The following is a 12,663-nucleotide window of genomic DNA, read 5'->3' as shown; positions in this document are numbered from 1 at the left end:
TCAGATTCTGTGACTGACATTGGTGAAACATTACAGGTTTTTTGGGTTGTTTTTCCATTATTTATTATTATTTTCTAATTATTATTATTAATATTGTTATTATTACAGTCAAAGTAAAAAACTGACAGCCCTAAACTAAAAACAGATCAAGTAGAAAACATAAATAAATAGACAAACAAACAAACAAAGAGCTTTTCCACCCCATATACAACATTAGCCAGGATTTAAATGTTACGACACAAGGCAGAGGTTGTATTTTTGTGTTTATTGGTCTGGAAGAATATGGAAAAAAGCCACAGTCGTTGCTCAGTGATGGTTTAAAAATGTCATACTGCAATTAATTTTTTTTTTTTTAATATTTATACCAACTGCCACATAGCAATGTGATTTCTGAAGCAAATACTTGGAATACGAGTCAAGAAATCTCTCACCTTATCAACGTCTTCTCGGCTCAGACCCAGAACACTTCCCATGAGCCTCAGCACGTCAGCACGCTTGGCTTTAGGAGTGTGGAAGTATCCCAAGAACAGGTTACGCATCAGGACTCTGGAAACAGACCATGAATAACATGAGTGTGACGTAATTCCAGGTTTCAGCGAACGTAGCCTCAATCTTGTTTTTCATTACAGCTGCAAAACCTTAAAAAAAAAATAAACCAAAAAAATAAAAGAATTTAATTTGAATACTGCTTTACCTTTGGGAAACGGAGGCACATGTGATTTATTTGTAGCAGTTTCATCACTGAGCACTTACTTAATGATGACGCAATGATGCACATATTTTTTTTGTTGCTGTCCAGGGAGAAACCGTATTTCTCCAAAATGTCAAGATTTTATGAGCCAAGAAAGACAGCTTTGGATTCAGTTTTGTGACAATAAATTAACCTGCTAAAGCATTTTTCCGGATAAAAAAAAAAGAGGTAAACGAACATTTACTCATATAAATCACCACTTTCAATTGAAAAATAACCAAATAAAGAGATAAATACCTTTAAACTTTGATGATTAGAGCAGAGACAAAAATCACATTAGTATTTAATTAATTGTGTCTGATACTCCAAACAGTGACAGGGCTGAACTTACTTATCAATCTTCCCCTCAGTGCTGTTCAGAAGATTCATCACTTTGTTCTGAGCCTCCTCCAACATCTCCTGTCTCACGTCCACTGCAACACACAAACACACTATTTGATTAACACTGAAGGTTGTTCTCAAGGTGTTTCTGCAAATTCCTAAAAGACTTCAGACCATCTGGATAAAGTGTTATTTATTAAAATGTAATAGAAAGTATATGAGTATATAACAGTGCAACTCAATCATTTTGGTCCACACTGAATAAATAAAAACAGAGGTTATGCAATTAATACAATTAGGAGAAAGGAGACATGAGATATATACATACATATACATATATACACACATATATATATATACACACACACACACACATATATATATAAATATATATATATATACACACTAGGGATACAAAGGTATTCTGTATTTCAGTTACGTTTCAGTCCGTCAAAATGTATTAAAATACACAATGCTGCGTGATTAGTCCACTCAGGAGCAGAGACATGACTCAGCGCTGCTCTGTTCATGTCTCCTTCAGCGTCAATCAGCGCGAGTGAACGAGACTCTGAAAAAAGGAAGTTTGAAGCGGCTCCATCTTTCGTACAAGTCCGCTGCGTGAGATCATTTAGGATTCAGAGTAGACCACGATGAGAATGAGAAAATGAATGTCAACAAACAAACCACGGTGTGCAAGCATCTGTTATGCAGCGCAGTGAAGTTGGATATTCGACACTCGCTCTACAGCGCCACCCAGAGCAAGCGTCATCACCCGTCTCTTTCACTTGGAGCAGCATGGTGTATTTGTAGTTGTAGTTTCTGTGAGTGGGTTAAAATTGTGTTTATTTTTGTTGGATTGCACTAAACTTTATTTATTTTTAATTTGTGTGGTTTTATGTTTGCTGTTTAATTAGATCTGATAGTGCACTATTGTTTAAATAAAGTTTGTGGTGTGATTATGTCTGTGCTTTTAAGTATATTTACAATGTAATATTGCCTTTGCTAGTCTGAGTAGTTTTATATTAAGATAACGATACTGTACCGATACTGTGGCCCAAAAACCGTGATACATACCGAACCGTGGGAAAACTGTACCGTTGCATCCCGAATACACACACATATACGTATATATATATATATTCATATATATACTGTACATACACACGTATATAAATATACGTATGTATATATATATATGTGTGTATATGTATACGTGTGTATATATATATATATATATATATACATATATATACATATATATACACATATATATATATATATATATATATATATATATATATATATATATATATATATATATATATACACATATATATATATATATATATATATATATATATATATATATATATATATATGTATATATATATATGTATATATATATATATATATATATGTATATATAGATCCACTCAGGAGTGGATTTTCCTTTATAAATCATTGGTTGTTTGAATAAATTTCGGTTAAATATATCATATAGGAGACAAACACAGTGATATTTAAGAAGTGGAATTAAGTTTATATGATTTACAGAAAGTGTGCTAGAATTATTTAAATAAAATTAGGCGTGTGCATAAGTTTAGGCACCACAAAAGAAAAAAAATTGTGCATCCTTTTTGCAGAAATAACAGCCTCTAAACGCTTCAATTCGAATCTGGATTCTGGCAGAAGGTATTTTGGACCATTCTTCTTTACAAAACATCTCCAGTCCAGTCAGGTTTGATTGTTTTTACTGTAGGTAGCAAGTGTTTTTCTTGGAATGCTGTTTTCTTTTACTGCCATGCATAACGCCCCTTGTTTTGCCCAAATAACTCTTTTTTTAGTTCAGTCCACGGCACCTTATTCCAAAATGAAGCTGGCTTGTCCAAATGTGCTTTAGCATATCTCAATCGACTCCATTTGTGGCAGGTGCAGAGAAAAGGCTTTTTCTGCATTACTCTTCCATACAGCATCTCCTTGTGTAAAGTGTGCTGAATAGTTGAACGATGCACAGTGACACCATCTGCAGCAAGATGATGTTGTAGGTCTTTGGAGCTGGTCTGTGGGTTGACTGTGACTGTTCTCACCATCCTTCGCCTCTGTTTATCTGAGATTTTTCTTGGTCTTTCTTCTTGAAACTTCCTAATTGTGTTGAAATAATTATTGCAGACCTCCTTTAAATCATATAAACTTTATTTCACTTCTCAAATATCACCGGTTGTCTCCTATGTGATTTAACTGACATTTATTATCCAAACAACCAATGAGTTATAAAAGGAAAATCATGAAAATTTACAGGGGTGCCCAAACTTTTGCATACCACTGTAGATTCACAGAGTAAAAATGAATGGTCTTCACTCTGTCAGTAGTCTTCTACCAAGATACATCAGGCATTGCCAGAAATTATGGAGCAGTGTATTGTCACAGCACCTGGATATCACAAATATCCTAATCCTGCCTGTTTGCTAGTTCGGGATCATTTCAATGCATTTACCATAGCTTCACCGCAGTTGTTTACTGTAGAGCAGGGGTCACCAACCTTTTTGAGACAGAGAGCTACCTTAAGGGTAAAAAACAATATGGAGGGCTACCATATAATATTTTTTTGTTTGTTTACCATTTAAAGGATTAATATTATGCATTCAACTGCATACACGTTCATTCCAGTGCTTACTCCTAACGATTATCAGTTTTTATAAACAATATCAAAGATATTTTACTGAGCGATCATACGGATACATGCAAGTGAGGTGAAGTGAAGTGAGCCCGCGGGCACCGTATTGGCTGCCTGCGGGCTACCAGGTGCCCGTGGGCACCACGTTGGTGACCCCTGCTGTAGAGAGATCCTCCTGCCTGCAGGTGTGGAGACGGGTGTGTATCTCTTTCAAGTGTCCCCTGGAAACACTTCCGTTGTGTTGTGATATTTGCAGCGTTTTTTTCTTAATTTGTTGTGTTGCGGGATTTGCAGCACATTGTTTAATGTGTTGTGGGATTTGCAGTGTGCTCTTCTTAATGTGTTGTGTTGTGTTGTTGTGTGTGATATTTGCAGCACTCTGACCTCTCAGGGCCACCGTAAAGATCAGATTCTCAGCTCTGTGGGTTCAATGTAAAACAGCCAGCTCTGTGATTTTTTTTGACAAAACAGGAATGCCACAGTGTAAGCCCATGTTTCAGCTTGTTCTCCTAGACAATCAACTATTAATAGACCCAGTGTAAATTAAAGCAAAGCAGCAGCTTTAAACAAATGTCTGAGAATTTGCTGTGAGGTCATATCTGAGGGTGATAAGAGGGAACCCTGGTTTTTAATGTAGTTTCACTTATTTTGTCTGCCATTCAGCCCTTGATAAGAATGATAAAATAGAAAAATATGACCCTGGGAAAAAGCGAAAATGTTTTTTAAAAAAAATGTTTTTAAAGCTGCTGAAGGATGGTGGGTGTACCTGAAATAATGATGTAGAGCAGGGGTCACCAACTTTTTTGAGACCGAGAGCTACCTTTTTTTTTTTTTACCATTTAAATGATTAATATTATGCATTCAACTGCATACACATTCATTCTAGTGCTTACTCTTAACGATTATGAGTTTTCATAAACAACATCAATGGTATTTTACTGAATGATCATATAGATACATGCATATGAGGTGAAGTGAAGTGAGCCCGCAGGCACCGTATTGGCTGCCTGCAGGCTACCAGGTGCCCGTGGGCACCACGTTAGTGACCCCTGATGTAGAGTCAGGTTATGATATTAAAAACCAAACGGACATAAAACATCTTGACAGACATTTGTTTTTATACAATCTTGTGAGAACACTTTTATTTTGCTGTTAAACTTGAGGGCTGAATTTAATTAGGAAAACAGAATAAAAGACTTAAATCTTGTGTAGACGTTGGCTCACCTTGTTTCTTCAGCTCTTCCATTTGCTCCTCCTTCAGATCGAGCTGATCGGTGAGACGAGACGCTGAATCTAGAGCAGTGTTGGCCTCGTCGAGGTTCAACTGAAATATAAATCATCAAAAAATATGTACTTTAAGGCCTAGCTGTTGACAGTTAATATTGGCTATAAATAAAGTGAATGGATTCTCTGATCAGTTATTGATCGGTTTACCTGAAGGGCAGACGCTTGGTCTTCAAGCCTCTGAGCTTTTTTCCTCCACTCCTCCTTCTCCCTCTTGAGTTTTTCCAGTTCTGCTGAGTACATTGCTTTCTCCTCTGAATGTGACCAGAGAATAGAACTGTTAATATAAAACTTAATTTCTAACTAACAACAAACTGCATTTAAAGGCCACCAGATTATCTAATTTCTAAAGTACATGGTCAAAAATCTACAAGTCTACAATACAAGGTAAAAGATTGAATGCTGTAATATCGAAGTGTGTACTGAGTGTGCTGCCAATAATAAAGTTGAAGACTGCCAACTCACCTTGTTGGAATTGCTCTAGCACCATCTGTAGGTTGGAGAGCGACACTGCATACTGATTGACCTGCTCCTGGGATGTTCGGAGTTGTGTGAGTGCATCATCTCTGTGCTTCACCACAACGTTCAGCTGCTCCTGCAGAGACTCCACCTGCATGGTGGCCTGTTGGCTGTTGACAGCAGGAAGACAAGTGAAAACACAGGAGTAAACACAAGATAAATAAAATGCTGCTTTCAAAATTGGCGCAAGACAGTTCTCATTAATGGTGGGTAGAAAGACTTAAAGGTCCCATATTATACCCTATTAACCCAAGTTAAACTAGGTCCTGGTGCCCTAATGAACATGTCTGTGTCATGCTTTAGTCAAAATATCATAAGGATGAAGCACAATAGCAGTTCAATAACTCTGCCAAAACAGCCTTTTTCAGAACGCTCGGTTTTGTGCCTGATCATTTACATGTGAATGGGACCCAGGTAAATACACATCCACTGCTTCCAGGGGAGTGTCGCCACTTATTGTCATGCAGCGTCGTCACAACCCCCGCTCCATATACCCCATAGTAATGTCCGTTTACCCGTTGTAACTGCGTTTCACCGTAATGCATAGAGTGACCACAATTTTGGCTTCTCGCGATCATAAAAAAATCAAAGAAAAACGATTAATGCGCCGCGCGGTGCGGCGTGTATATTAATTCCCATGCTAGAAAAAGACCCTGAACGCACCAGTGTAACTGCGGCTCCAACTGGTGTGTGGATCAACAACACGAGGAGAGAACGTGGAAACACGACAGAAAGGCAACCTTTGGTTGAGAAGAAATGTAGGACATCTACATCTTTCTGCAGGGCTTTCAAACACATGCTCTTCATATTATTGATCCACACATGTCACTCGCTAACTGCAGGCACTTAACTGGTGCGTTCAAGGTGTCCCTCCAGCATAGGAATTTACACACAATCAACAACAAAGGGCTTGTGAAGCTTGTGAACATTTTTTTCATAAATAAAATATATCCACTGGGCACAAAAATCTGCTGAGGCTGGAAGTTTGTGTAAAACACTGTGCTCCGCTGTGCTCCGCTCTTCCTCCCTCGCCTGCAGTCTCGTATTTCACAATGACTAGGGGGAGCTACGGTGGAGCTGTGAAGTACTCTGCCTGGCGGGGTGCCAACATTCACGGTGAAATGTACGCACTGTCGCCACTTGGTCGGGAGGTGTAAACATCACGTTTTATCGCCTATACTTACACAAAGTGGAACCACTAAAACATGACTGAGTCTTGTTTTTCACATTTTGGGGACTGGTATGGCCCCCCTGAGTCCCAAATATAAGTACTAAAAGATTAAAAAGTTGATTTTGCACAATAGGGGTCCTTTAACAGCAAAACGTTCAGGGGCCACAAACAAAACTAAAATAGAGACAGTTTAAAACATAAAAAGAAAGGGCAGATTATTAAATTAAATACACTCTGCAGGTGACCTTAACCACATTACTGCTTCTTTAAATTTGAGATTTGCAGTATAACCGATACAACTGTAACACTGCACTGTATTCAAAATACCAAATAACAACATAGGCCCCAAGACAGAGCCTTGAGGGGCTCCTTTACGCAGGAAAATAACATCTAGTGACTCATAGAGAAAGGAAAGGAAAAGGATGCAAACAGACAGAACAAAGACACAGGTCTAACACTCAATAGTGATAAAAGAAGTCCAATAATTTAACAGTCAGGCTACTTTAAAATCGTTTCTAAATTATTTACAGTACTTAGTTTCTCTGCTGGTAAATTTCTGACACTAAAGATTATGTTTGTGCATCTAAATTAGTTATTTTTAAAATTAAACTGTTGCATGTGTGTCACATATTAGTTTTCGCCAACCTGGCATGCTCCACAGCACTTGAGGAAGAAGCCAGTTTCTCTTCCAGCATTGACACACGCCTTCTTAGCTCAGTCTCCCTGTATTCAGCAGCAACAGCTTCCCTCGTGTACGAGTCCTCGATCTCCAAGAGGTGATTACGCAACCTTTCCAGCTCCAAGTTGAGACGCTGCTCTTTGTCACGCGTGTGCTGAAGCTATAAAGGAAACAGAAACACAGTCAAGTGTTGATCCATGAAATCTGACAGAATGACTACACACAGGAAGCGGTTTTAACAACACAATAATAAACACATTGAGGGAAGCTCCACAATATACTGTAAGCAATCTGTGTTTGAATTTGAGGTAATATTTAGTACTTTGGGGTTTACATAAATGTATTTAAACAGATTGATGTAGAAACTTATTTTGAATGTGTCTTGAACACAGGCGTTTAGCTAGCAGGGCGTCCGGGCGTCCTGTACTGAAAATAATAAGAAATTGGATGCCCTACTTTTAGGCAGGACGCCCCAAAGATGCCATATTTTTCCTCCCGTTTCCCCCGGTAACCACTGAAACAATGTTGTGATGACGCACGGGTATAGACGAGATCGGCTCATCTGATGCATCTGTTATTCCCTTAATTACAGCGCTAAAGCGTCTTCTACAGAAAGAATGAGACCACGGAGTGAAAACAATGAAAAGTGCTCTCTTGAGAATCTGTCAACACGTTTAATTAAGGCGGTGCGCAGAAAAAAAAAGACCTGCATGAGATGAGGGGCACCCACTATAATTGCTTGACTTAAAATAAATAAATAAATAAATAAATAAATGTTACAAAAAGGCACAATAATTAATTTTGGTTTTTCAGTTTTTTTCCATTTTTAGTTGCTTGCCCTTACTTCATGAGTCTCAGATAAAGCCTCAGAATGCCCCATTTGTACCTCAAATTTTCAAAAGACAGGCATGCCCCACAAGAGGGCAAGGGGAGGGACACCCTCTAAAATAGAATCCTAGCTAAAAGCTTGCTTGAACATAAAAGCCTAAAGCCTGGTTTATACTCGCACGCATTCAGCGCGTTGTTTGTAGCAGTATTCGCTGCAACGGCAGTGGGCGTATAACCAAAATATTCAACTTGTACTGCCAGTAAACGTCCGCTGCCTAGCAACAGTAGTAAACAACAACTTTCCGCATCTCGCTTACATTGGTCTCAAAATGACTGTCCCTCTCTCTGTGTTTAAAGTATTAGGACAAACATCCCATAATCCACCAGAATCACCAGGAGGGCTTTTCCCCCTGGGTCACCACTCTTTCTATGGGCTCCTCTTTTGCCATTAACAAAGCGATCCCCCTCTTTTTTTTCACGTCCTACGGCAAAAGCCATGGTCTATTTGTAATGTATACAAATGTGTGTACAAGCAGACCTGCTCGGCCAGCCTTCCATTGAAAATGAAGAGTTGCCGCACGCCACAGCCGACAGTTACAAAAATTCTGAGGTGGGCGCCCTACCACCTGACACTTTTTGGAGCTCACGCGCCCGGCGCGACACAGGATATGACGTCATTATTGGCGTGCTACGGTGACTATAAACTACACTACGGTGAGTATAAACCAGGCTTAACACTGAGCTAAGAGAGATACAAATCCTAGACAGTTATAAAAGTATGGTGAGTGTAAACGTCTTGTCCTCTTACCTCACTCTGAATGGCAGTGGTCTCCATTTGTTTCTGCTTGAGTGCCATCATCATCTGATCCCTCTCCTGCTGAAATGCCACAGCTTTCTGTTGCATGGACTTGATTTCATTCAAGAGCTGATTCAGTTCACCAGATTTACCCTGAGTCACATCATCAGAGAAAGAACAGAGGACATTAAATAAATCAGTTCATAAATCATAAAATGTTAAGATGGGTGCATTTTTGCACCAGGAGACATTAGTAATAATCAAGCCACTAACCCCAACAGTGTCATCTTGCACTGAGCTATACACGACATTAAATGATCCATCACAAATACATATAACTAACTGAAAGTTTTTCCTGCAGTTTAACTAAAAAAATAAAAGGGAAAACAGAAGATGTGAAGTGAAGTCTTACCTGCTCTTTGTCCTTGAGCATCCTCTCCACAGTAGCATATTTCTCACTTATTGCAGTCAGTTCAAACTCCTTCTCCCTGAGCAGGAGGGAAACCTGCATGTTGGTTTCCTGCAGTGCTCTGAACTCGGACTCCTTTTCTCGTGAGCGTGCAGCTACAAGCTCGTTCGCCTCTTTGAGCTTCTTCACATCCATTTCCAGAATGAGTGCGCGCTCTTTCAGGTTGGTGACGGCCTGTTTCAATACCTCATTGTCATTCTCTCGGTTACGTAGCATCTCACTGACCTGAATTAGTTGGTCTCCTTTGGTTTTGATGAGCAGGTCTTTCTCTCTCACTGACCTCTGCTGAACATCCAGCCTCTCTCGGATCTGCCGGATCTCCTCTGTCTGACTTCTCTGCTCATTCTCTGAGGCAGAGGCTGAGTTAGAGAGCCTGTGGTTGTTCTCCTGAAGAGTCCTGATCATGTTTTCCTTCTCAGCCAACTGTCCTTGCAAATGTACAAGTTTTTCCTGTAGTTGATTGGTATTAACAAGCGTAGCTGTCTGCATGCTGGGAGGATCAGCTGTGAGAGAATGTTCACTAGACTGAGTGACAACAACTTCAGGACTATGTGCTACACTGTCCAGTTTACCCAGCAGGACATCCTTGGTGGAGCTGAGCTGTGTGATGGTCTGCTGGACCTGTGCGAGTTCCTGACTCAGACTTCCCAGCCTCCTCTCTTTCTGCTCATAGCTCTGGATCAGTCGAGCGTAGTCCACTGACAGCTTGGAGCTACAGTCACTGTCAGTGTTTACCTGACCCTGCAGTTTGATCAGCTCCTCCTGCAGCTGGGCTGACTCGTGCTGCATGTTCTTGACCGTTGTGATCACCTGCTGCTTCCACTCCTCCATCTTCTTCACCTGCTGTTTCAGCGTGTCCCTCTCCTGCAGCAGCTCCTCAAACTGGTTGCTGCTGACACCACTTGAGCCTGTACAAGAATCTCCTCCTGAGGTCTGCAAGACAGTCACCAGAGTTTGGCACTTCTGAGTCAAGGCGTCAATCTCGATGTCCTTCTCCCTGATGATGCGGGACAGGTTTTGGATAGTTTCCTTGAACATCTCCTGGCTTCCTGAGGGGTCACTCATATTGGCGAGTCGCTGATTCTCCTGCTGGAGCTTCAGCAGAGCTGCTTCCTTCCCTGCCATGATGTCCATGAGGCGGTGATAGTCTGAGCGAAGCTGGCTGTTCTCTCTGGTCTTCTCATTGAGCACAGCGAGCACTTGCTCCCTCTCAACAGCATAGGCCTGCAGCTGCTGTTGTAGAAACATAATATCCTGGCTGTGTCCACCACCTCCAACCATGGAGACTCGGGCATGAAGGGCCTGGATCTCAAGATCCTTCTGCATGATCATCTGAGAGAGTTTACCCACCTCATCACGTGACACCACCAGCTGATCAAGTTGTTTGGTCAAGGAGAGGTTCTTCTCATTCAACTGGCTGATCTCAGTTTCTTTCTCCTTCATGCCTCTTACCAATTTTTCTATCTCCACCTTTGATAAATCATGCTTTTCATTGCCGTACTCCTGATTTAGAGACTGGGTCTTATCCTCCTGCAGGATGACTTCTCCTTGTATAGATGGACAGTCAGCACTAAGCCGATCAACTGTCTGCTGCAGGTGAGCTATGTCTTCATCTCTAACAAGTATAAGTCTATCATAGTTAAGAGTGGTCTGCTGAAGGCGAGCGTGGGATTCCTCGAGTTCACTCTGTTGAGCCTGCAAAGTCTCCTGCGACAGAAGTAGAGAGGCTTGCTGCTCCTCAGTGGTCCTCCTTAGGGCCTGGACCTCCTCTTCCAGGCCATTCCTGGAGGACCTGAGTTGGGTGATCTCTGTCTCAAGCTCTGTGATGATGTCCAGCATCCTGGGCTCAGCTATAGGTTGAGGTCTGCTCTGCTGATCTCGAATGCGATCAATCTCTTCTTTCAAATGGCTGTTCTCCTCCTTCATTCCTCCTAGCAGTTTATCCTTCTCCTCTAGTGCTTGTCTGAGAGCTTCAGCTTCTTTAGTTGCGACTGAAATGCTCTTCTCCATTTCAGTCTGTATATCTGCAGCATTTTGTTTTAAAGTGTCCATAAAGATGTCCTTCTCTTGCAGCAGATCTGTCAGCTGCTTCTGCCCTGCCACTGTGATTGAAAGCATCTCATTGCTGTCCCTGTGATCACACGCCAACTGCTCCATGTCTCTCCTCAGCTGGGCTATGTCCAGGTCTTTCTCCTGGTTGAGCTTGATGGCACGTTCATGTTCCGTCTGTAAAGCTGATGCATCCATGGAGCGAGCTCGGGTCAACTCCTCGATGGTTTGCTGGAACTGTTTTGCCTGTTCAGCCAACATCTTCTCAGTCTGTCTCAACTCACCATCCAGCTGAGTTTTCTCCAGCCTCAAAGCTTCGATGCAAATGTCTTTCTCTCGCACTGTCCTGTTCACAGCTGCCTGCCTTTCCTTCATTTGCTTGGTTAGTTCCTCCACTTTAACCAGAGTCTGCTCGCTCTCTGCCATCAACTTCCTGTTCTCCATCTTCAACTCATAGTCTGCAGACATCACTTTCTCCTGAGAGCCCCTAATCTCTTCCAGTTCTCTCCTGAGATCGGATAACTCCTTCTCTTTTGTCTCCAACTCCTCTTTAATTCCCAGAGATGCAGTTCCTCTTTCGCCTGCCTGGTCCATCTGTGTCTGAGAAGCAGACAACAGCTTCTCTCTCTCCTGCAAACCTTTATTCAGCTCTGCCATTTCTCTCCGTGCCTCTCTGCTCTGCTCCTGCGCATGTCCCAATTTGTCTTTTAGCTCCTTCACGGTACGTTCCAAGTCCTGTTTACTCATATGCAGTTCGTTCAGGGTGAACGCACTCTTGCTTGTTAACTCCTTTTGGGTCTCCACTTCTCGCTCCAGTGTCTTTTTCTGGTCTTTGGCTGAGTTAAGTTCTGCAGTGAGTCTCATCAACTCTGTCTCTGCCTCCTTCAGCTGTGCAGAGAGCTGCTTCTTCACTTCGATCATGTGCTAGAAATAAAAACAAAAAATCAATAAAGTGTGAATTGAAGGGTTTCTAATTCTATATATAATTACAAGTTAGAGCTTTAACTGAAACAAGTTAGAGCTTTAACTGAAAGATCTGATCATTTTCATCGTGTGTGTTGATGCAGTGATGAAGAACTATGAAGTTATGCCATGGTAACAAGACTATCAAAATCAGATTCA

General features: G+C 41.1%; 1 protein-coding gene across 1 annotated transcript in view; it reads right to left on the bottom strand.

Annotated features, from left to right (window-relative positions):
- The window catches only part of trip11 (thyroid hormone receptor interactor 11), a 29,250-nt gene that overhangs the window by 4,935 nt on the left and 11,652 nt on the right, over positions 1-12,663 (bottom strand). The window contains exons 11-18 of the mRNA XM_083886643.1: positions 9,436-12,465; positions 9,036-9,176; positions 7,366-7,559; positions 5,496-5,659; positions 5,181-5,284; positions 4,971-5,070; positions 1,083-1,164; positions 432-546 (exon numbers count right to left, since the gene is read on the bottom strand). Coding sequence (XP_083742769.1) covers positions 432-546; positions 1,083-1,164; positions 4,971-5,070; positions 5,181-5,284; positions 5,496-5,659; positions 7,366-7,559; positions 9,036-9,176; positions 9,436-12,465 — 3,930 coding nt within the window. The remainder of the gene's footprint in view (positions 1-431; positions 547-1,082; positions 1,165-4,970; positions 5,071-5,180; positions 5,285-5,495; positions 5,660-7,365; positions 7,560-9,035; positions 9,177-9,435; positions 12,466-12,663) is intronic.

This window comes from Microchirus variegatus, assembly GCF_963457635.1.
Source record: "Microchirus variegatus genome assembly, chromosome: 3".
Lineage (NCBI taxonomy): Eukaryota > Metazoa > Chordata > Actinopteri > Pleuronectiformes > Soleidae > Microchirus > Microchirus variegatus.
This window is presented reverse-complemented; position numbering and strand designations above follow the sequence as displayed.